A 24,569-nucleotide genomic window follows, 5' to 3' on the forward strand; every position below is an offset into this window, starting at 1 on the left:
AATGTGTGTATGTTTTTTTTTTGCCTTAATTTTAGCTAGCTGTACAAAAAAAAGCTAGTCATCTATTGATTTATACAACGGATATTGCTGCTTAATTTTTTTATTCGAAAAAAATATAGTTCCATTTTTATATTTATAAATAGGCTTATGAGGTTCATTTGGTATTTCGAAATTTATTGTTAATTCATTAAATCCATAAAATGGTATATTGTTATGATGTTTAACTAAATATATTTTATATATATCTTTCATTATACCAATTTGTAATAATGAATTAACTGTTTGATGATAATCAATAACATTGAATAAATCATGTTGTTTTATAACATGTCTTGATATAGCATTTATAATTTTTTCATCACATAAATTGAGATTTTTTTTTATATTATTCAAGGCTCTTGCTATTCTGTTAAAATCGCAAGGTTCAAAATATTTTATATTATTATGTACATGCTTACACAAAATGTTAAATGACCCTTCATCGATACAATTGTGTAAGGATAAAACTTCTATAAGTTTTGGTACATCATAAATATCGCTTTTATTTCTCTTGAACTCAACACTGGAATCTCCTTGAGCATTAAAATCGCGATCTATCTTCTTTACCTGCTCATTTATATTCAACAAAATTCTTTTTGTACTTTCTTTGTCCGTAAATGTTTTATTAACAAATGAAGATAATTTAGTAAGGGAATCCATATCAAGAATATTAATATGGCTTTCCACATGTAATAACATCTTTTTAAAAATTTTAAATATTTCTGAATATTGGCAAGGTAATATTAAAGACAGATAATAACCAATTGCACATAATACACTAGGAGGATAGTCATATAAATATAATTGTATATGCTTTAATATGTGTTCAAAAAGTTTTATATCATTAATTTTTAATGAATAAAATGATTGAACAATTTTTTCTATTAAATGCGGGTTTAAGCAGTTTTCTTCATTTTTTAGCATATATATTGTATACATACTGATATAATCAAAAAAGGGGTAGTTCTGAAATTTTAAAACAGAAAAGTAATAAGCTATATCAATTAAATTTTTTATATTTGGATAATAATTTAAATGCTCTTGCTTATATTTTAATAAACTATTTTCAGAAGCTAATGCATGTATTAAAGCTTTATCTCTATCACTGTCTATATCATCATTTTCACTAATGACCAGCTGCTCATTCTCTTCATTGTTATTATTACTCTCATAATTTTTATCAATTTTGCTGTCAAAATGTGGATTATCAAAACTTTCAGAATTGCATAAACTAATACGATATGCAACTTCTTGTGTTAACTCATTAAAAAATAAATAGTCATGTATCAAACAAGAAGCATAACATTCAATTATTTGTGTTAATTGACTAAATGTTATAGTATTAATATGGGGACGCAATAAGTCTCTAATTTTGTTAAATAAATATTTGTCCTGTAATTTACATATTGAAAAACCTCTTAATATTAATATTAATTGGTAAGGTAAATAAATATATAATCTATTATTTAACATTTTTGTCATATTTTCTAATTGTGCTGTTGCTTTTAATTTACCATAATAATAGCATATTCTAGGTAAATTTAAAAATGTATTAATTTTATTTTCTATTCTTGATGATATTAATTTAAATCTCCAATCACTACTTGAACACATACCAACATCTACTAACCGTTTTAATACCTTCATATAATGATATGCCTTTTTTCTTTTATGTCTATAATATACCCATACATTTAAAACCTCATCAGAAGTAGTGGCTTGCGCCAATTTCTTAGGTAGCATCCATTGCCAGCTACTAGATATTTTTTTTTCAGAAAATGTTGGTTCATAATTAAATATTAGACGTTGTGTATTTTCTATACTTCTTGGTAATTGATATCTCTCTATATATCGTGACCATGATCCTTTGCCTACTCTCTTATGGAATCGGTAATATGCAAATCGCTACAAATGATAAGAAAAAGAAAAATATTCATGTATCCACCTTATTTATAATATTACATTGGTTGATAAATCCAATAAACGTGTATAATTAACGCTTAAATGATAGCAAGCATAATTGTCAGCAATACTATCTGCTATATAATTTAATGTATTGAAAGGCGATTGTAGAAGATGCGCTTCAATTATGAATAGCAGTTTTATTCCATTACAATGGGCTTATATGCATACACAACATCGGCATGTACCAACTTAAGTATATATATAGCTATATATATACATACTTATGATGCATTTATTTTATGTATTATTTTTTCTATTCTTACCTTCTGTACTTGAAAAATATTATTTTTCGCGGCTTTAAGAGAAATTGGGAAAACGTCAGTTTTCATTTTATCCCCTAAGCCATCCAATGGCTTCCAATTTTAAAAATCACAATTCTATATTTTTTTTATCTACTATTTTACATAGTTTAACATTTTGGTGTTTTCTTTATTTTTTTCATTTAATGTGTAATATTAATTTTTATTTATATTTTTTTTTTTGAAATACACTACCTTATATTTTTTGAAGTAATATTTTTTTTTACAATTATAACATTAATTATGTATAGCGAAGTAGCGTATATATTTTTTTTACTCTGCTGAATATGGATTATTTTTTATGCTATCATTGTTGCAGTTTTAATTTTATTTATTTTTTTTTTAAGTTAACATATTTTGATTCATATATTTTTGAAAATTATTTTTGTATTAATAATAAAGAGCCAGATAAATATGTACCAAATAATGGGAAAAAATAAAAAAAAATTACATCTTTTTTTGCATATATATAAACGAAATAACAATCGTATAATATAATACATACATGAAGGTACGCTCTTTAGTTCTATTACCATTTGATGTGATAGATAGAAAGTATACCATTCATTGTTTGGGTTACCTAAAATCACATAAACAGTTTGACTATAGTTTAATTTTTCACATTTTTTAATTTAGCTATTCTCTATTTTTGAACGTTACATAATTTTGATACATTATTGCCACTTCTGATGGAGATAAACGAATTTAACGAACTTGTCAAACAACGGGAATGTATAGAAAATGAGATAAAAGAGAATCTTGAATTTTTAGAAAGTCCTGAAAATAAAAATATTGGAATGCATGGAAAATTAATAGATCCAGAAGGGTTTCCACGTAATGATATAGATATATATAAAATTCGAATTGCTAGGAATAAAATAATATGTCTAAAAAATGACTATTTAAATATAAATAAGAAAATAGAAGAATATTTACATGAAATACATAGCTCAAAACCCGCTATAAGAGTAGAAAGAAATAAAGGAAATTATTCAAACACCAATGAGGATACAACTAGTATTAATATTAAACCGATAACTAACAAAGAGGATATTGAATATGCAAAAAATAATATTTTTGCTTTAGTAGATGAAATTGTAGAAAATTCTCCATCCCATAAAGCGGGTATAAAACTTAATGATCAAATTTTCGAATTTGCAGATATAAAAAAAGAAGGGAATAATATTGATATGAATAATACAGATAATATATTTAAAAAAATATCCGATTTTATGAAACAAAATCCGTCAAAAATTCAACTCAAAATTCTAAGACAGGAAGCTATATATCATTATAATATTTTTCCTGATAAAACACCTACAGGCTTATATATTGGATGTCATTTAGCACCGATAACAAAATTATCAAGTTAGGAAATTAAAAAACGGAGAGAAAAGTTGAATGAATGAATGAATGAATGAAACAAAAAAAATCGAAAAAAAAATAAGATGAGCATATCCAATTATCATAAAAAGCTACACAAATTTTCAATGTCTAACATAAAATTTTCAAAGGTTCCAAATTTACAATTTAATTTTTTTGCAATCCTAAATAAAAAATTAAATATATAAATATGTGTAAATGTATGTATGCATATAATTGACAATATAAACATATGATCCATGTTTTATATTATGAAATATGCATAGTTGTTTTGAGCATACCATTTTGCATAAATATATGTTTTAAATTGCTTTTCAAAAGGCATCGAAAAAAACATTTTAAATACTTCCCCATCTACAACCCCTTTACATGATTTTTCAGACAAATTCATTTTATATGTATTATTAGAATTGTCATTTATGTTTCCAATAGATGATAAACTATCATTCAATGCTAATTCAATGCATAAAGCTTTTTTGAAATTTGCTAAATTTGAAAATGGGATTATTGAACTAATTGATCCTTCGCTTGATGCACATAAAATACTTTCCTTTTTTCGTAAAATCTCATTTTGTGGTTCTTCCCTAAAAAATAAAATTAATTGGAAATAATTAAAAAGGGTATCAAATTAATGGAAAATCAACACTTATGGAAATAAATTTTTTTTTTTTTTAACTCTTCAATTAGACTGGATAACGAAACGGGGAGCATCTTATTGACAACGTGTCCATGGTTGAATAATGCTACTCTCTATATTAAAAAAATATAATAAAACAAACAAATAAATAAGAGGCTTTCATCTAAATTTTATTAAGCATACACAAGGATGGGCTCATTTAAACGGAGTAACTCACCGATAGCTTAAAGGAATCTTCATCGTTATATTTTATGCTTGACCTTTGAGAAAAAAAACAAAATGAATATGTGTCAATTAGGAAAATATAATATCGACCAAATATATGTCAATCATATATATGATGTTATTTTGTTAATCTTTCTCTGCTTTTTTCTGCTTTTTTTGAGCCTCACTTTTGAAACACAAGAAAATTGGATTCCATGTCAGACACTAAAAAGTGGCTTTTTGACAGTGCGCAAACGAACCTAAAATTGGTAGAAAAAAAAAGTGAAATAATAATATAGTAAGAAAATATAAACGTGTTTGCATTTATTTGACGATCATTATTTTCTTACGTGCACCACACATTGGAGTAGTCTCTACAAACTTCAGTTAGGATTGACTGGAAATGAAAAAAATAAAAAATAAACCCAAATCAGTTAAAGGAACATATGTAGAAATACAAATTGCCATAGTCTTCAAAACTAAATGATAAATATTATTTACATTGTTAAAATCATAGGATAGTATAGTTACAGATGTCATTATATCTCCAACCACAATATAATTTTCTCTGCAAAAAAAGAAGCATAAGATATAGGATCATGTTTTTTATGCGTTAGTGAAAGTAGTTAATCATATTTACAAATGCAAAGATAAAAAATAACTTATCATGCATTAATTACATCACGTCAAGACTCATGATCCAGGAACTGGGTGTAAAAGACGCTACATCCACAATCGTGCCATCATTTTCAAGTTTCTACAAAAGAAAAAGCCAACAAAGGGAAAGCAAAATGAATAAAAATCCAAAATAAAGGTACATAGAAAATGCATGAGAAATAAAACATACCACTGGCTTGTTTGTGTTATCCACATATTTGTCCAAATTAATAAGGAATTCGCTAATATCTAATATGACCACCTATGGAAATAAAAATAAAGTAAGCCAAAAGGAATGGGTTATACATAAATGAAAAAGCTGCAGTGACAACTATTTACTAATGCATTTATAAATTACCGTATTATTGATTGTCGTAATTAGCTTATCATAAAATTGTTTGAGATGTGTAATACCACCAACATTAACATTGTGTGTATATATATGCTTAATTTCAAATAGGTTTGCTTTTTTTTTTGCAAAAAAAATATAAATATGACCAGAAGATGGCTCTGAAACTCTATCATTAATATTAGCTGTACCTACACATATTAATGTGTTAATACTACTTTTGTTTGGATATATATCTTTATTAATTTGATATACACATATACTTGATACATTATATTTCGAAGGAATAATATAAGAATATTTAAATGAATTCTGATGAGGGTTAAAAAAACAAATAATTTGTTTTAAATTTTTATTAGTTTTATGTTTTTCTTCAGGAGGACATGATGTTATCAATAAGCCACTCTCTTTATGATAAGCAATTTTTTCAACAGTTCTATAAAATGGTATTTTTTGAATATACGTTTCGTTAATTTCGTTTAAATGTGATATATATAGAGATAATCCATCAAAAAATATAAAATATAAATTATTTTGATTCTTCTTTTTAAAACTATTAAAATTATGAAATGGATTTAAATAATCAAAATCATTAAATATGTCTACTAAAAATATATTTTTTATAGAAACTTTTGATAGAGATATTTTCTTTTTTATATCGGAATAAATGATTATAGGATTATCAGAACAAATAAAAAGAAAATTCGATTTTTTTACACACATATTATTATTATTATTTATATCAATTTTATTTTTTTCTGAACTGAATTTACTAAATTGCTTAAATTTTATTGCAGATCTACATACATTTATTTTTCGTCTATTTGTTAATAATACATTACCACCCTTAATAATATATTTTTTTAAATATACTTTTTGATCAAAAAATATATTATTTAAATCATGTAAACAAGATGATGAATTATCACTTGAACTAAATGTTTGTGAAATATTCTGATCACCTTTTTTATCTTCCCATTTATTATGTTTATTATAAAAAATTGTATTCTTTAATTTGGTGCTTAATCGTTTATTTACTTTATTTTTTATATCGTCATTTAGACTTACTTTATTTTGTTCTACATGTTCAACTAATACTTTTTCAACCATCTCGATCCCTACACTAATTTGATTAGCCTTTCTAGGAAAGGTCTCTGATTTTATTTTTTCATTACTAAAATTGTAAATATTATTTTTTTCACTATCTAAATTTTGGATTGATATCTCTCGTTTTCTTTTATTTGTATTATCATTATTGTTCATACTGTTTTGATATGTTTTGTTTTCATCTTGTCCATCTGAATTGTAATTCTTATTGTAATTCATTAAAATGTTTATTGCATTTTTTAAATTTTCATTTTCTTTTTCACTTTTTTTAGTACAACCTAAAAATGATGACACACTGTCCAACTCACTACAACTGTCACTATTATTACGATGGCTTATTCTTGATTTTTTTAAAATATGAGGAGGAAGCTTTTTTTTTGTATTATTTTTTGCAGTTCCATTAGAAGAAAAACTAAAAGATGAATGATAAATGAGCTCACTTTCAATGTCTGAATAATTTTCTCCATATGTGTCACTATCAATTATTTTATTAAAATTTTGGCTGTTTTGGCTATTTTTATATTTTTTTTTTTTTTTTTTTTTTTTTTCACAATTTTCTTTTCTTTTTAATTTCTTCCTTTTAAAAGTGCAAAAATCTATAGTAGAATCATCCGATTCTAATCCATAAACCTGGTAAAAATTAAAAAAATAGTTCATCCGTTTTTTATTTAGAGTAACATGACTTGATTTTTTCGCACTCCCTTTTCTACCATTATCATTTATAATATCACTACTACTCCAATTCAAATTATCTTTTTTTCTTTGATGTGATGATATATCTTTATCACTAGTATTTTTACTTTCTGTATTCCATAAATTTAAGTTAGAAAAAAAATTATATTTCTTCGTTTTTTTTATAACCGTTCCTGAACTTTCTTCACTTACTATATCATCATGAGCATTTTTCATATCACTGGAGGATACATCATATTTTGAAGATTCACTTTGATTTTTCGAATTATAATTTATTTTTTCATTTATCAGGTCTACATATGTATTCTTATTTTTACCATAACGGTTATAATTATCACACATTGGGTCACCATTGTTGTCTAAATTGGCATAAGTACGCTCGGTTTTTAGAAACTTATCAATGCTAATAAAATTATCTGAATTTATATTCATATTGTAAAATAATTTTGATTCTATTTTGATTTGATCCATACTTTGTGCACATAGATTATGTAAATCATATATATTTTTAAATTGTTCTTTTGAGAAATTAAAATGTTTAAATAGATTTATATAATTCTTTGATAAATATTTTAACATTATTATTTTCGATTTTTTTAATTTCTTTTCTTTTTCAATATCGTTAATTATTTTATTTTTATTCTTATTCATTTTATAATTCATACCACAGTTTAAATCTTCGTTTTTTTGATATATACATTTTAATGATGTTTCTTTTTTTTTTAAAAATTTTTTATGTATTTTTAAAATATTTAAATATTTTTTTTTATTTTTTTCATATTTTTTATTTATTTCAAAATATGTTTTGATTGAACTTGAGCTCGAATTATCATCTCTCAAGCTACTTTCACTTTCTTCATATTCATTATTATTTTTTTTCATTTTTGAAATTTTACCAGTTTGTAAATCCATTTCGTTATCATATTGGGATGGTACTTCAGATTTATCTTTACTAAGATTATCACCTGAACAGTCAGGATCTATAATAGCCTCTTCACAATTTATTTTTCGGTTTTGTGCATTTAAAGAATGTTTAGGTACATTCGTTTTTTGTATTAAATCCTTTTCTTCACTTTTAAAAGTATCATATGATTGTCTAATTTTCCGTATCTTTTTTCCTCTCCCTGTTTTTATTTTTCCAACACTTCGAACTTCACAATGGGTTCGTAACAAAAAATATTCTAAATCACCATTACTATATCCAATAAATAAATACAAGTTATCATTAAATTCGACTATCCGTATGTCAGAGATGAATATAAAGAAGTTTTGCTCAGGAATGTAATGACATACTTGTGTAAATATAGCTCGATTTGATTGGCTATTTTCCCCACTGGCTAGTCCGTCTAAATTTGTGTCTTGCTTATTGCTTATTACTTTGTTTCTCATTTCGGTTAGAAGCTTGTTATAAATATTATACAAAACGACCTCCTTATTATTAAAGACACATGCCAATATACATCCCTTATATATATGAAGCGAAGTAATTGATTTATCAAATTTATATTCATATACAAAAATAAGAACCTTATCATAAATTGTATATATTTTTATACTATCTTCACAATATATATAAAAATAATCTTTATATAAAAAAAATTTGCAAATAAAGCTAAACTTTAATTTATAAATCAATTTCATTGATAAACAACAAAATAAATTTATACATTCATTAGTTACTTGAACAATATATGGATGATTACTCATTGTATTAAAATATATTGTATTTACATTTAATTCTATATCTGTATTTTCATATTCACATAATAATATTTCATTTTGAGTTTCTTTTTTATAATTTTCTTCTTCAGGACCTGGATAAAATCCATTAAAAATTGAATCATTTCTATCTCTTCCATTTTTATTTGATGTGTTTGAATTTTTTTCACGTTCTCTATCAATACATACTCCAATAACTTTTGTGTGAAAACCATATGATAAGCAAATTATAAAAATATGAAAATAAATAAAATTAGAATATTTCAAAACATTTATATCATTTTCATTTTCAAAAAAATATTTATTTAAAAAAGATAAATCTATATCTTTAATTTCAACATGCTTTTTATTATTTAATGTTGCAAATACTTTAAATTGAAATGGTCCTTTTGATTTCCCTGGCTTATCTTGTCTATTCATATTATTTTCTTTATCATCAACATTAGGATCATATTTTTTTAAATATATAATATACTTAACTGAAAATATATTTGTAATTTTATCAAAATCTAATTTTGAAATAATATTTGTTTTCAAACCATTACGTATGATAGATATACAACCAGTTCTTCCATAACTATTACATGTCACTATTTCTCTTTCTTCATTCTTATTTTCAATTAAACAAAAATCTAAAATAGGTCCCATATTTTGTATAAATGATAATATTTCTATATAAAATTTCTTTTCTTCTTCTATATTTCCACTTAAATTATTTTTAAATTCTTTTTGAATTGTATTTATATTATCATTATTTAAATTGTCTATATATAAATTACCATAGTATTTTTCATTTGTTTGAAATATGGTATCACTAGGATTCAATGCATAATTGTTAGATGCATTCCCAACAAAAGCAGAATTTGCATTACTATTTACAGGATAATTATGCATTCGTAATAAATAACTATCACTTACTTGAGAACCTAAAAATATGATATCTGAATAAATCGAAACTATAATATTAGATCTCGAACAGGTTCCAATAAATTGAAGATTAATGGATTCTACATCTGAATAACCATATATTCCTAAATTAGTACACACATCAATACTATTTCGTTTTTCTTTACTACGTTTGAAATTAAAATTAGTTTTTTCTTTTACACTATGAATAGTGTCAATCGGATTTATACAATTCATTATGTCACTACTATAGTTATCATTGTTTTTCGAATTTCGCAGCATATGGGAATTATTATCAACCGTTGATAAACAAGATAAAATAAAAATGTCTCCATAATCATCTGCAAGTATAAATTTATTTCTTCCCAATTTTTCAACACATCTAATTGTTCTTAATTCTGAACTTAAAAAAAAGTTTTTATCTTGATTATTTTCAAAATTTATAAAATTTATAAATTGAAATCCTATTAAAAGTATTCTATTTTTTTTTAAGCAAACAATTTTATTAATACTTGAATCTACCATAAGAGCTTTATAATAATTAGGTAAAATAAAATTTTCTTTTTCACAATATTTCTGATAATTATCATTACTACTCGTACTATTCATATTATCATTATCTACAAAATGGGTAGACATTGTATTATTATATTTGTTTGTACTCGTTCGATATTTATTAGATGCTTCATAATTCGTTCGATTTTCATTTCGATTATTAATTGGAATTAATCTTATATATCTTTCATATATATATGAATCCTTATTTTTAGAATCATATAATATACAAATTATTGCATCTACATTATTTCTTTTGTCTCTCCATTTAGATTCTGATATATATTTGTCGATTTCATTTTTTCCACTATCCATAATTTTGATAACATCACCATTATTTTCACCATCCGAATTTGGCAACTTTTTTTTTATATCATTATTATTATAATTTTCTTTGTCACTTTCCTTTTCTGCTTCTTCTTTTTTAACAAAGGACCACTGTTTTGATTCACCTGATTTGCATCTAGAACTGCTATCATTAATGTTGTTAGTGCTACATTTTTGATTTTTATTTTTTGTTTGATAATCTGTATTATGTTCCGATTTTAATTGGGGTTCTAAATTTAGACCCCCCTTTTTATTAAAACTGCTATTGGCTCCATCTTGTGTATGTAAATCTACCTTTTCATATTCTTCATCATAAATATGAACCGGATTATTCTCTACACCCTTTTTAGATGCAGGCTTATTATCTTTAAACATAGAATTAGTATTATTATATATTCTATGGTCATCATTTTTTAGGAAAGCCATATCAATGATTAGTCTTTCATCTAATCTCAATGTATATAGATGTGATAAATTTAAATAGTCATCATAATCTAGACATATATATTTTAAAATATTTTTATACCCATAAAATAATATAGTTCGATGTCTATCATCTAATAAAAATGTTATATCTTCTTCAATATTCATTCCATTTATTTCTGATAAATTTATACTATTTAATGTAATAAAATCTTTAGTTTTTAAATTAAATTCTAATAATAATAAGTTATATTTTTTTGTTAATACAAATAAGTAAGATTTTACTTTCTCTCGTGATTTATCCTTTTCCCGTTTTTTTATTTTTTTTGTTTGTTTAGCTAATCTTCTTTCATTCTCTTCTCTTTCTTTATCAATTAATTTTTCTGGAACATATTCTCGTAGTTCTAAAATTTCACAAAAAACGGAATGATTTGAATAATCATCTGTGCACCCATTTTTATCTACAGTACATACATTTATATAATTATTACACGCATATATTAAATATTTTTTTTGATTTCCTTTAATGTTTGTACATACTGCTGTTCGTATTGACTTACTAGGTATTATATTATTATATAAATGATAAACACTCATCTTATAACTTTATTCGAAACTTCTTTATAAATGTGTGTAAATAATTAAAAAAAAATCTTATAAATTTTTAAGAATATGGTTATATAATTCTTCAACGTGATTTTTATTTCTATATTATGGCGACCATTCCTCGATCTACTATTTCTTTGTCTACTATTAGACACCTCACGCTTGTTCCCATCAATTTTTTTCACTACCACTCATGTTAAAATGATGTTATTATGTTATTACTACTATTATTTTCTTTATATCAGTATAACTATCCCGTTAAGTAGCCCATAGCAACTTCTTCTACCCCCTTCTTATTTCTCAACCTTATATATCTCCTACTTTTAAGTGATACAAATGAATCGGCTTTTATTTGCACACTGTTTTCATATAGGTTTAATAATATATTTAAAAAAAATTTGTAAATAAAGGAATTATAAAATATATTGTGTATATATAGCCATTTATTAAATTACATACACCTGCACATTTGTACATAAGGACTGTTAAAAGCACAAATTGTTAAAGAATGGTAGAACTTGAATAAAAAAAAAGTAATTAAAAGAAATAATAATAACATAAAAATAAAAATTATATAAATCATATAAAATTGTTTTAATTTTCCTCTTTATATATATGTACACAGTTTGTTAGCTGTACGTATAAGGAAAAAAAAAACTTATATCTCATGTTCGCCATATGACATAACGAGTAGTATATAATAAAATATTGTTATGCATATAATTTGAGAAATAACTTTCTTATGATTAACATAGGAACATATGAAGTTATAAATATTTTATTTATTTTTTTCCTTTATATAGGGCTAAAGCATACATGTATTAATATAAAATTATTTTTTTGAAATATCCAAAATAAAATTTCTTTTTCAAGCCAAGTCCATGTGTAGTTACTTTTCTATTCACATTTTGCATTAGCTTTACATAAAATAAGAGCAAAAAAAAGTAAATACATAAAGATTATTTTAACTATTTTATTATATTATTTTTTTTAATTATTTTATTATGTAATTTTATGTAACCTTCATATATTTTTTTTATAAAAAAAGTAAAATAAATCATATATAATGCCAATAGGTAGTAGCATAAAAATAACAAAATAAAAATTCCTTACACTCCAGTTAAATATAAAATGACATAGAACAAATTATAAAATCTGAAAACAAAATATATTTTGTGTGTTAAAACAATTTTACTAATTATTTATTCCAATTTGTTTACAATTAACTATCAAAAAAAAATATTTATGCTGACACACAACATTAGTAGAAAGCTTTCTTCCCCTTAAAAAAAATAACAATAGCACAATATTATTATCTACAAGTAATATCGTATCATATTTCCTTTATTATGACCAACTTGGCTATTTTATTTTACACTACTATTCTCTATGGTGTTACACCTTTAAGCTAGTAGTCCCATTTATATTCCTTTTCTATTTATATGAACGTGTAAAAAAAAAAGGTATTACATTTAGCAATGTGTGAGCATATAAGTTTTCTTTTTTTACCACACTAAATTATTTTTTTTTTTATATGAAAAAAGGGATATATTTTCCATCGATGGTAGCACAAGTACATGCATGGTCATATATATTTACACACATTGTATGTTAATTACTCTTTTATAAATCTATATACATTATATTTGCATAATATTTTTTAAATACATATTTTGGTAAATTATTAAAACCAAGAATATACATCAGGCAATAATGCAGGCCCAGCGAATATATAATTTCAGTTTTAAATATATTCTTATATAAATTTTAATTTTAGGAATATTTAATATTTATCATGCTATGTTTATAGTTTTCATTTAATAAATATATATATTAAAAAAATTATAAAATTGCAATACGTTATTAATAAAATGATCTATTCCTTGCAAATATAAAAGTAAAAAAAGTTAATTTTCTTATGAGCATATACATTTATGCACATTTTCGCAAGCATAATTATATAAGTATATATATTTATCTATCTAAAATAAAACAAATTGTTTTCTTGCACTTCCAAAAATTTGATGTTTTTCTACATGTAATACGTTGAATCGGACAGTTTTGGATAAGGGCCTGGTCATAAAAAAAAAGAATTATATTAATAAAGATAAAGTTAAAAACGTATGGATATGCATAGAACATTATTTTATGCTATATAGTTTGAAGATTATGCTTCTTAAAGCAACCACATAAACGCATGCCACATTAATTCGCATAATTTTTCTCTATATAAATGCATGATGAAAATAATAAATCATTACCTGCATTGACCAACTGTAACGATATCTCCTTCCTTTACGTCAAAACATGGGGAACAGTGGCATGGAATGTTTTTGTGTCTTTTTTCAAATCTGTTATATTTTTTTACGTAATGTAAATAGTTTCTTCTAATAATGATGGTTCTCTTCATTTTGTTTGATATGACCATACCTCTGTTAGGGAGAAAATACAAAGGGAAATAGAAATAAAATAAAATGAGAGTGGGAATTTTGAATTTTAAAATGCATACATATATGTGGGCAAATATATAACATTAGAATAGCAAACTATTTAATAATTATAAATCCATTTATTTTTTTATATTTGTCCTACTTTAATATTCTTCCTCTGATTGATACATTTCCAGTGAATGGGCATTTTTTGTCAACATAAACACCTTCTTTGGCTTCCTTTGGAACGGCAAATCCCATTCCTACATTTTTCCAATATCTGGTATGGGTTTTAGATCCTTTTTTTATTTTTTTGGAGTTGAAAAAGCTTGCTCCTTCTTGCTTTTGGTAAGCTCTCTCGTGCTATAAAAATATTAAAAAATAAAAAAATATATATAACCGTAATAAAAATAATATGCCAATAAATATTTATGTATATATGTGTAATTGCATGTACAGGCAATATTTTTATAGCTATACATCCATTTTTATTTACAAAAAATACTATATATACAAATTAGCTGTAAAACAGCTATTTTTTCTATTAATTTTATGAACAAGCAATAATATTTATAAAGATTATATGAAAAAACATTTATATATAGAAATTTATAGTTTTATTATTTTCTATATTAAGATAATATATTTATAATAACATCATTTTTGTTTTTTTTGTTTTTTTGTAAATTATACCTGAACATCTAATACTGTAGCCATTTTTTCCAATTTGATATCTTTAAATAATAATCAGATTATTTAAACTGTTAAAATGCTTATTTTCAAATTTTTGTAATATTTCAAAATTAATTTTTTTTACTATTATATAATTATTTGATTTCCAAAAAAAAATTATTTTTTGCAAAAATTATTCCATAAAATTTATAACTTGCTTATGCATACATTATGATAAATTATTAAGTATATACGTTATATTCACATTTATAAAAAAAATTAAGGTATAATTATATTACTATATTAATTTTATGGGGTTTTACGTATTAAAAAAAATTTATACAAGGAATAATAAATTGGCAATACATACATATTTTTTTGTTACATATATAAATCCCTCAAAGGCACATTTTTGTATACATATAGATTATTGAAAAGGGGCAGAATAAATATATATATAATATTTTTTGTTAAAAGTTGCCCGTTTTATATATACAAATGGGATGGCATTTTATTATGAATAAATTTGCCCTTATATAATACCCCCTTAATCTCCTGTATTATATAATAAGTATGTAGTAAAAAAATACGCTAATAATTTATACTTGGTTAATAAATATTCTCATTTACTATTATATACCTACAGCATTATATGCGCAATTTCATGGATATGATGCTCAATATTATAAGCATAGTCCGATAATAAATAATTAATTTATATAAATTTATATAGGGGAAAAATATGTAATAATAATTATAAGCAATGAAAAATATTCCGGCTTATCTATATACTATTATTTCCCATTTTACGCTAAAAAATTATTTCTTAGTATATTATATTTTTTATTTTTTTTATAATTTTGGTGGGCTTTGTCATAAGCCCTATAATAATAAAAATATTTTTATTTGTATACTATATAGTTGATGAATATATTTTATTTTCCACCATTTTATTTAAAAAAAAGAAAAAATTAATAATTAAAAAATAATAATATAATAATTATTTTTAATATATATAATGGAAAAGGTTTCTCAATATACTATAAACAAGTTTTATATTTTCCCTCCGCTTTAATAATAGCACAATTCTCTTAAATATATGAGGCATTCATATCACCAATAAATATGTACAAAATAATGGATAAGTATGAAAGTTAAAAAAATTAAATAAGAATATTTCATTTATTCGACATTTCTAGCGTAGTTAATAACTGTTATTGTTATTTTTACTATCTTAAAATAATACAAAGTGTAATAAAATATATTCTTCATGTTAAAATGATTTTGAATACATTATATACAACTAATTTAATAACACACACATATATATAAGTAGTACCTGATGATATTTTGTATTTTATGGTACCTATAGAGCAATGCTAGAATGTATTTTCCTTCGATATATTCAGCATATTTTGCAACATTAATATTTTTTAAGACAGAAATAAAAATAACTTGATAAAATGTGTTATATACCATAATTAAATAACATAATGACGAGAATTTAATTATTATACATTTTTTATAATATAATATGAGGAAAGTATAGGAAATAAAATGCAGTATTGGCTATATGATAATACATATATGCCCATATGCATGTGTAAAAAAAAAAAATATGCAACTAGCTATATTAAGAAATAAAAAAATACAGGTAGCTATTTTATTTTCCATATAATTAAGAGAAAAAAAAATTTATAATTTACATATTTTAATCGTTAAAAGAGCTTAATTTATTTTTTTTTCTTTTATATTCTTCCATATTTTATTGGAATACGCATTTTAAAATATATTATAAATTTGTATAAATTTCCATTAAGAATGTTTGAAAAGAAAAAAGATAAAATGAAAAAAAATGCGAAACCTTATATATATGATTATTTACATTAAATTGCTATACCAACAACGTCTAATAAGATAATAATATATTTCACCTGAATATAATATATTTTAATTTTTTGAAACACATTTTTTCAATTATTCTGGAATGTATTTAATTTTAGACATTTCGCTTTGTTTAATATAATATTGCATATGTTTAAGTATTTTTATTATATAATTTAACATATGAATTTTTTTAAATATATAATTTCGCTTTTATATTTATTTGAAAATAAATTAATAAAAAACTATGCCGATAAAATTATAAGAATTATTTTCCTGAGTATATTTTCATTATGAGAATTGTACACATAACTGTTTAACAAAAAATAAAATGTTTCCATTTTTATGAATTTTTTTCATTTTTACCAATTTCAATTTTCATTAAGTATTTCTTTATTTGTATGCATGTAAAGCAAATTTATGTGTAATAAAAGAATGAAATTATATGTACATATTTTATATACATAATACACAAATTGCTTATTTTTCACATATTCTCATTTTTTGGTATTTCCTAAAACCCTTAATTTGTATTTATAATATACACATAATAATAATTATTATTAATTTTTTTTGTTTTTTATTTCCTTTTTATACTCATTTATCTGTTTCATAAATAATCATTTTTTAATATCAAAATTATGAAATTTTTTTAAGTTCAACTCTTAAAAAATAAAATAAAACACTTTGGAAACTCGTCTATCAAAAAAAATAAATAGGTGAGCCTTTCAAAGATTGTGTAAAGAAGCATACATATAAATATAAACACATGTGTGTGTATTAAAATGCACGTACTAGTATCCACACTAACTAAACATAAGCAAGTGACATAAATACGGGTGTGTTCGTCGATGAGGAATATATGTACATACCCTCATACGCTTATATAAATGCATAACAAAAAATAAAGTCAAGTAAAATACAATGCTTAGAAGCTCTTATCAAAATGACAAACATAGTTGCGTTAATATTAAAGTAATAGTTCGGTGCAGGCCTCTAAATGAAAAAGAGAAAAATGATATAAATAATGAAGAGGTCGTTAAAATAAACAATAATGAAGTTATATTAACAATTAATAGAAGTAATGAAATTTATGAAAAAAAATATAGTTTTGATTATGCTTGTGATAAAAATGTTGATCAAAAGACACTATTTAATAATTATATTTTTCAAATCGTTGACGAGGTAATACATAATGCCCTATTGGGTTGTCTAACATGCACATATTGCCCCATTGGGTTGTCTAACCATTTATTCATTTTCAAACAGTTTACCATTACTTCATTTTTTTTCTTTTTAGGTGGTCGAAGGGTTTAACTGCACGTTGTTTTGCTATGGCCAAACTGGGACTGGGAAGACATACACTATGGAAGGAAAAATTTTAGAGCATTTAAAAAATAATGAAAATAAAAAAGTCGATTTAAACGATAGTATAAATAGTGATATAAATTATTATTACGAACTATGTGATAATGATGATACGGGCATAATTTTTAGAGTAGCTAAAAGAATTTTTGATATATTAAATAGTAGGAAAGAAGATAAGCCAATAAAAAGAGAAAGAGAATTATATGATACATACAATTATACGGACCACGACAACATAAATGATGATATAAATAATGATAGTAGAAAAAAAGGAATTAAACGACCTGATATGACAGGATTTGATAAAATAATTGATTCATATGATAGAGAACAAAGAAAAGAGACGAACAGTCCTGTATTATCAAATAGAAATAAAATGATTGAAGAAGAAAATAAATGCACCAATAAACATTATCATAATATTAACGATATAATTATGAGTAACAATAGTAATAATGAAAAAAGTAGCTTCGATTTTACTATAAAAGTAAGTTATTTAGAAATATATAACGAAGAGTTATGTGATTTATTAAGTCCAACCACTGAAACAAATCATAAATTAAGAATATATGAAGATACAACAAATAAAAACAAAGGATTAAATGTAGATAAATTAGAAGAAAAATGTATTAATTCATTTGAGGAAATATATTATATTATTTGTTCCGCTATAAAAAAACGAAGAACAGCGGAAACATCATATAATAAAAAATCAAGTAGAAGTCATTCTATATTTACTATTACATTAATAATGAAAGATTTAAATAGTGAAGGTGAAAGTATAACAAAAATTGGTAAACTGAATTTAGTTGATTTAGCAGGTAGTGAAAATGCATTAAAAAGTTCCTATGGAAATATAAAAATAAGACAACAAGAATGTTGTAACATTAATCAATCATTACTCACACTAGGACGAGTTATAAATGCATTGATAGAGAATTCATCATATATACCATATCGTGATTCTAAATTAACAAGATTGTTACAAGACTCTTTAGGAGGAAAAACGAAAACATTTATTGTTGCCACCATTTCTCCATCATCTTTATGTATTGATGAAACATTAAGTACTTTAGATTATGTCTTTCGAGCTAAAAATATAAAAAACCGTCCCGAAATTAATGTTAAAACAACTAAGCAATTAAAAATAAAAGATTTGAATAATGAAATTGAAAAACTAAAAAATGCTCTAAATCTTAATCGAGAAAGAAGAGGTGTCTATCTTGATAATGAAGAATATAATAATATTCAAAATTCTTTAAAAAAAAATAAAGAAGTTATATTAGAAAAAGAAAAGATTTTATTTGAAAAAAGTAAAAAAATAAAAACCTTATTAAATAAAATGGACTACTCAGATGATGTTCAAAATCAAGTTATCGAATTTTTAAAACATGTTCTTGTAAAATATAAAAATATACAATCATTATATGATATTTTTATTAATAAAATTGTTGAAGAAAAATATGTTAATCAATTTTTAATCGATCAATTTGATCTCATTAAAAATTATTATTATGATAATGTTTATTTGTTTGAAGAAAAATATAAGCTTATTTCTGAAATTGTTAGTCAAAATTTTGATCAAATAAATCAAAAAATAAATAATGACAAAACATTTTTTAATGATACTTGTAATAATTCTCTACAAATTTTGTCACAAATCAAAAATAATATTGAAGACAATAAAACATTTTTTTTAAAATCCATTAAAGGGTTTGAACAATTAAGTAATGATTTACATTCTAAAAAAAATGACTTACTTAATTTTTTTTTACAAAATATAGACCTAATTGAAAAGTCTGATAAAAATACTTTAATTATTATTGATAAAGTTAAAAATAAATTATTAGCGTGTAAAGTTAAATCAAATACAAACCCTAAAAGTCGTTATGATCATTTATTAAATGCTCAGAATTTATTAAAAAATGGTGACATGACAATTAATGACTTTTTCCTCTACATTAACAATAACATTGTCCACGATCTTAGCAACCCAAATGACAATCAACTAAAACAGGAACATTCTGAAAATTCTGGAAACCAATCAAATGTGTGTGCAAATGAAGAAAATAACAACAACGATACTATGCTCTCTGTTTATCAAAAAAATTTTAAAGTTTTAGAAAATTTTGTTTTTAATGAAGAAGGTATTGAACTAGTAAACAAAATCTCTAACGACCTGTCTAACGAAGAATATAATATTAAAAATATTATTGAATATATCAGAAATATAAGCAATTTATTTCACCTCTTTTTAAAGTCATCAAGCTTATGCTTTAAAAAAAATATCAAAGACAAAGAACAATTTTTTTTAAACGAAGAAAAAAAATTCAAAGAAATAATTCAAAAATATTATGAACAATATAATACATATGAAATTGAAATTAATGAAAAAAAAAATAAAATTATACAAAATTATAAAGAAAAAATTAATGAAGACGTAAAAAATTTTGAGCAAAATGTTTTAAATGAAATTAAAAATGTAATAAATAAAAATATTACTATTCTAAATGAAAAAGTTAATAACAAAATTGAAGCACTCAATGATAAATTACAAGAACAGGTTAACAATAATAAACATAAAAAATTGTATACAAACTCATTAAAATCTTTGGAAACATTTTTTTATAATTATAATCAAAATTATGTAAATTATGATAAAGAATATGACAATTTTAATAATAATGCTGATAAAAAAATTAGTAAATATAATGACTTGTTTCGAAATGTTATGTCTGATATGGCTACTCAATTAAAAAATAATGAAAATAAAATTAAAAATAATATAATAAATATTGTTACTATTTATGAACAAATCATAAATAAAAATACACAAAATGTTGATAAAATAACGGAATATTTTGATACTTATACTAATCAAAGTCTAATTGAAAAAGAACAACATTATAAAAATATATCTAATAAAATATCACAAGAAAAATTATATTTTGAAAACGCTGAAAAAAACCATCAAAATTTTAGTAAGAAATGTGTTGAAAATATTTTAACCTATAATCAAGAGTTTCTACAAAATTTAGAAAAATGTAAAGGAGATATAAATAGTATTGTTAATAAAATTGTAAATCAAAATTATTTTCACAATTTAACTAACATACCCGACCCCAAAGTTGACGATAAAGTTGAAATTAAAAATATTAATGAAAATATTAAAGACATTCGAGAAGAAATTAAAAATAAACAAGCATTAACAGTGGATGATACAAGCACGATTAATAAAGAAGATCCAGATAACGAACATAATAATGCTAACCATTTTGATAGTGATACGTTTACACAGTTTGAGAAAAAAAATGAAAACAGTGACAATTATTTAGACTTAAAAAATGCTATACTAAAAGAATTAGAAAATGAAGTTAGTTCAAAAAATATTGATTTTAAATGTTTATTTGAAAAAATAAATGAAAACTTCGATTTTATTAATACTGAAAATACATCCCTTAAACGTGCAATATTAAGTGGTGAATGCAAATTATGGTTAAATAGTAGCACAGGGATGGTAAAAGATTGTAGTGATGCCCCTTCGGTAAATCCGAATACAAATATAGGCACAACAATAAACAATACAAATTTGTCTACCAGTGTACTTGGAATAAATAATGAGAAATCGAAAATAGGAAATCAAAACAAATTAAATGCAAATAAAAATAATAAAGATATTTGTCTTAAAACGGATGGAGATACTGAAAAAAATAACATCAAACCTTTAAAAGAACAGAATAGAAAAAGAAATAAGAGTATAGACAATTTACATCCTCGTCCAAATACGTATAATAACACGAATGATATGAAATTGAGTGCAACGAAAATTGTTAAATTAAATACTGATAAGTTTAATTCAAGTAAAAATTCGCCACTACTTAAACGTTTTAAGGATGATCCCTACAAAAATAAAAACATCAAAATGTTTCGAAAATTAGAGGGATAACACTTAAAGAGGTACAATGAATATGCTTATTTTGGTGGACTACAAGCATTTCTTTACTAAACATGCATGAACAGAATATGCCATTTTTTATAGCAATCGCACGAAACAACCCCGTAATATATTAGACCCCCATTTGATGACCTTTCCATTTTATTTAACCCAATTTGAATATGCACACGCAAGTGCATATGTGAGTTATATAATTTTCCTAGGAATAATATTTCCTTTTTATATTAACAATTTGAATAAAATATAAAACATAACAGGCATTTTTCATATTGTGAAATTCATTTTGCAACATTTTATGCATATATAGAGTAAAGGGCTCTTCCTTAATTATTCTATTTTTTGTATATGTTTCGAAATTTACAATGCAATTTTTTTTAATCTAGCTATTCTTATTTTTTATTTTTTTTTAAATCTAGCTATTCTTCTTTTTTTTTTTTTTTTTAAATCTAGCTATTATTATTATGGCGGTACATATGCCTTTCTTCATTTTGCTTATCTATTTACATTTTTAAAACTTTTTTTCGGTTTCTTTAAATTTGTCCGTTTATTTGATTTTTGTTTTTTTTGGTTTAGCATTGAAAGAGAAAAGAAGCCCCACCTTATTTGCTTATTATGTTAAAATATAAATTATATTATAATTTATTTCATATATTTAATAATTGCTTTACATACACACACATACAATTATTATTAATTTATATACCCTTTTCTTTTTCACAAATTATATTGGCTTTATCATTTTTTTTTTTTACAACCATTCTTACTTTTTCACTTTTAAAACATTTTAAGAGAGATTAATTTAAGTTATTCAATTTGCTAGCATATGGCTTTATTTTAGGTTATCATCCATTACAAAATTATTATTTCACAATTTTTACAAACACAGCAAGTATAAAAGACTTTAGAAGGTTTGCATAAGTATGACATATTGTGATACATGTTGGAGAAAGGAAGTTTTGTCTATATTTTTTAAATTATATGGTTGAACGTAAAATGTTAACGCCTTTCCATATCCTATCGACTATTCTCCCAATTTACTACATGTGTAAATGGCTAGCAAATTTTACAAAACCTTTATGTCATTTAAAATTAACGTGGGCATATATGTGTGTGTATTGAGTACTATCACCAAATTGCCACAATTTCAATTATTTTTTCAAGTTCGAAAATGAAAGAGTTGGGAAATAAATCGACAGATTCAATCTAGTTAATAGACCATTTTAATCGCACAAAATGGTGAGACGATAAAAATGTGTATTACATTATTACCATAATTTTTTCAACATTTGTTGTCAAATTTTTATCATATTATGGTATAATTAAGAAAGGACAAGAGTAATTACATATTAACAATAAGTTGACTACTAAGAAATAAAAGAATAATGTTTAAAACTTTGCATAATTAAATATGCATGTGTGAATTTGTTTTTGTTACATCCCTCTTAAGATAACTTTTTAACAGTAATTTTACTATTTATTTATTAACAAGGTTTTTGTATTTTTTTCCTTACACTCATTAATATAACATTATGATGACACACATTTAAAAAATTTTAAAAAATAAAAATAAACATAAAAATTATAAATTTCTTGATAGCCTAATATTATCATTTATTCATATTTATTTATTTTTTATTTCCATTTTATTTTTGCATTTATTATAATACGAAATAAATAATAATAAATCATAAAATTGTGTAAACGCAAATACAGAAATACAAATTTTATGGTATTTGATATTTACAAAATTGGGAATGCAAAATATACACATAAGAAAAATGATTAAAATTTTATAATAAAAGAAAAAAAACGGAAATATTTAATAATTTAAGATAATAATTATGACATAAAAACATTATTTTTGAATGTAAATATAATAAGTAACACATATGTATATTTTATATTTTTATTTATTTAGTTCCTTACTGTTTATTGGGCAATAATTTTTTATGTATGGCGAACACACATTGTCATAAATTTTTAAAGGAATAACAAATTTAAAAAAAAGTTGAATCACATTTTTAAATAATATAATATAATTTATCAAAAAGAGTTATGTATTCACACTATTATATATGTATATATAGAAAAAGGGGAGTACCATAAATAGTATTTGTGTATAGTTACTTTACATGGATTACACAAAATTATCAAATAAAACAGGACATGCTGAATATAAATAATTGAAAGTTTAAGAATGTATACGTACATTCACCCATCGGAAAAACACACGAATACGTGCTCAAAAAATACAGAAACGTCCCTATAAAATTTAATACACAACTTAATGAAACGTTGATTTAAAATTAGAAACTATTTCATCGGAGCACAAGTATATGCCATCTAAAGTCGCTTAATTCTGAGGAGGGGAACTATGCCCAATATATTTTAC

At 23.2% G+C, this 24,569-nt stretch overlaps 5 protein-coding genes across 5 annotated transcripts; 2 read left to right on the forward strand and 3 right to left on the reverse strand.

The window, feature by feature from the left end:
* Positions 1-54: 54 nt before the first annotated feature.
* PCHAS_0807600 (conserved protein, unknown function) lies at positions 55-2,333 on the reverse strand (the record flags this gene model as incomplete). The annotated part of the gene is made up of 2 exons (XM_016797817.1): positions 55-1,944; positions 2,268-2,333. 2 exons carry the CDS (start codon positions 2,331-2,333, stop codon positions 55-57), a joined length of 1,956 nt encoding a protein of 651 aa, XP_016653735.1.
* A 659-nt stretch (positions 2,334-2,992) lies between these two features.
* Positions 2,993-3,676, forward strand: PCHAS_0807700 (26S proteasome non-ATPase regulatory subunit 9, putative; the record flags this gene model as incomplete). Its single annotated transcript, XM_737329.2, has 1 exon — positions 2,993-3,676. The coding sequence occupies one exon, from the start codon at positions 2,993-2,995 to the stop codon at positions 3,674-3,676; it is 684 nt and encodes a 227-aa protein (XP_742422.2).
* A 92-nt stretch (positions 3,677-3,768) lies between these two features.
* On the reverse strand, positions 3,769-11,860 carry PCHAS_0807800 (conserved Plasmodium protein, unknown function; the record flags this gene model as incomplete). The annotated part of the gene is made up of 10 exons (XM_016797818.1): positions 3,769-3,850; positions 3,968-4,270; positions 4,363-4,436; positions 4,541-4,583; positions 4,716-4,787; positions 4,878-4,924; positions 5,029-5,095; positions 5,208-5,284; positions 5,375-5,446; positions 5,543-11,860. 10 exons carry the CDS (start codon positions 11,858-11,860, stop codon positions 3,769-3,771), a joined length of 7,155 nt encoding a protein of 2,384 aa, XP_016653736.1.
* Positions 11,861-13,851: 1,991 nt separating this feature from the next.
* Positions 13,852-15,015, reverse strand: PCHAS_0807900 (40S ribosomal protein S11, putative; the record flags this gene model as incomplete). Its single annotated transcript, XM_734320.1, has 4 exons — positions 13,852-13,942; positions 14,131-14,301; positions 14,462-14,661; positions 14,992-15,015. The coding sequence occupies 4 exons, from the start codon at positions 15,013-15,015 to the stop codon at positions 13,852-13,854; spliced, it is 486 nt and encodes a 161-aa protein (XP_739413.1).
* A 2,763-nt stretch (positions 15,016-17,778) lies between these two features.
* PCHAS_0808000 (kinesin-5, putative) lies at positions 17,779-22,168 on the forward strand (the record flags this gene model as incomplete). Its single annotated transcript, XM_739322.2, has 2 exons — positions 17,779-18,039; positions 18,155-22,168. 2 exons carry the CDS (start codon positions 17,779-17,781, stop codon positions 22,166-22,168), a joined length of 4,275 nt encoding a protein of 1,424 aa, XP_744415.2.
* Positions 22,169-24,569: the final 2,401 nt, after the last annotated feature.

This window comes from Plasmodium chabaudi (assembly GCF_900002335.3).
Source record: "Plasmodium chabaudi chabaudi strain AS genome assembly, chromosome: 8".
Taxonomy (NCBI): Eukaryota; Apicomplexa; class Aconoidasida; order Haemosporida; family Plasmodiidae; genus Plasmodium; species Plasmodium chabaudi.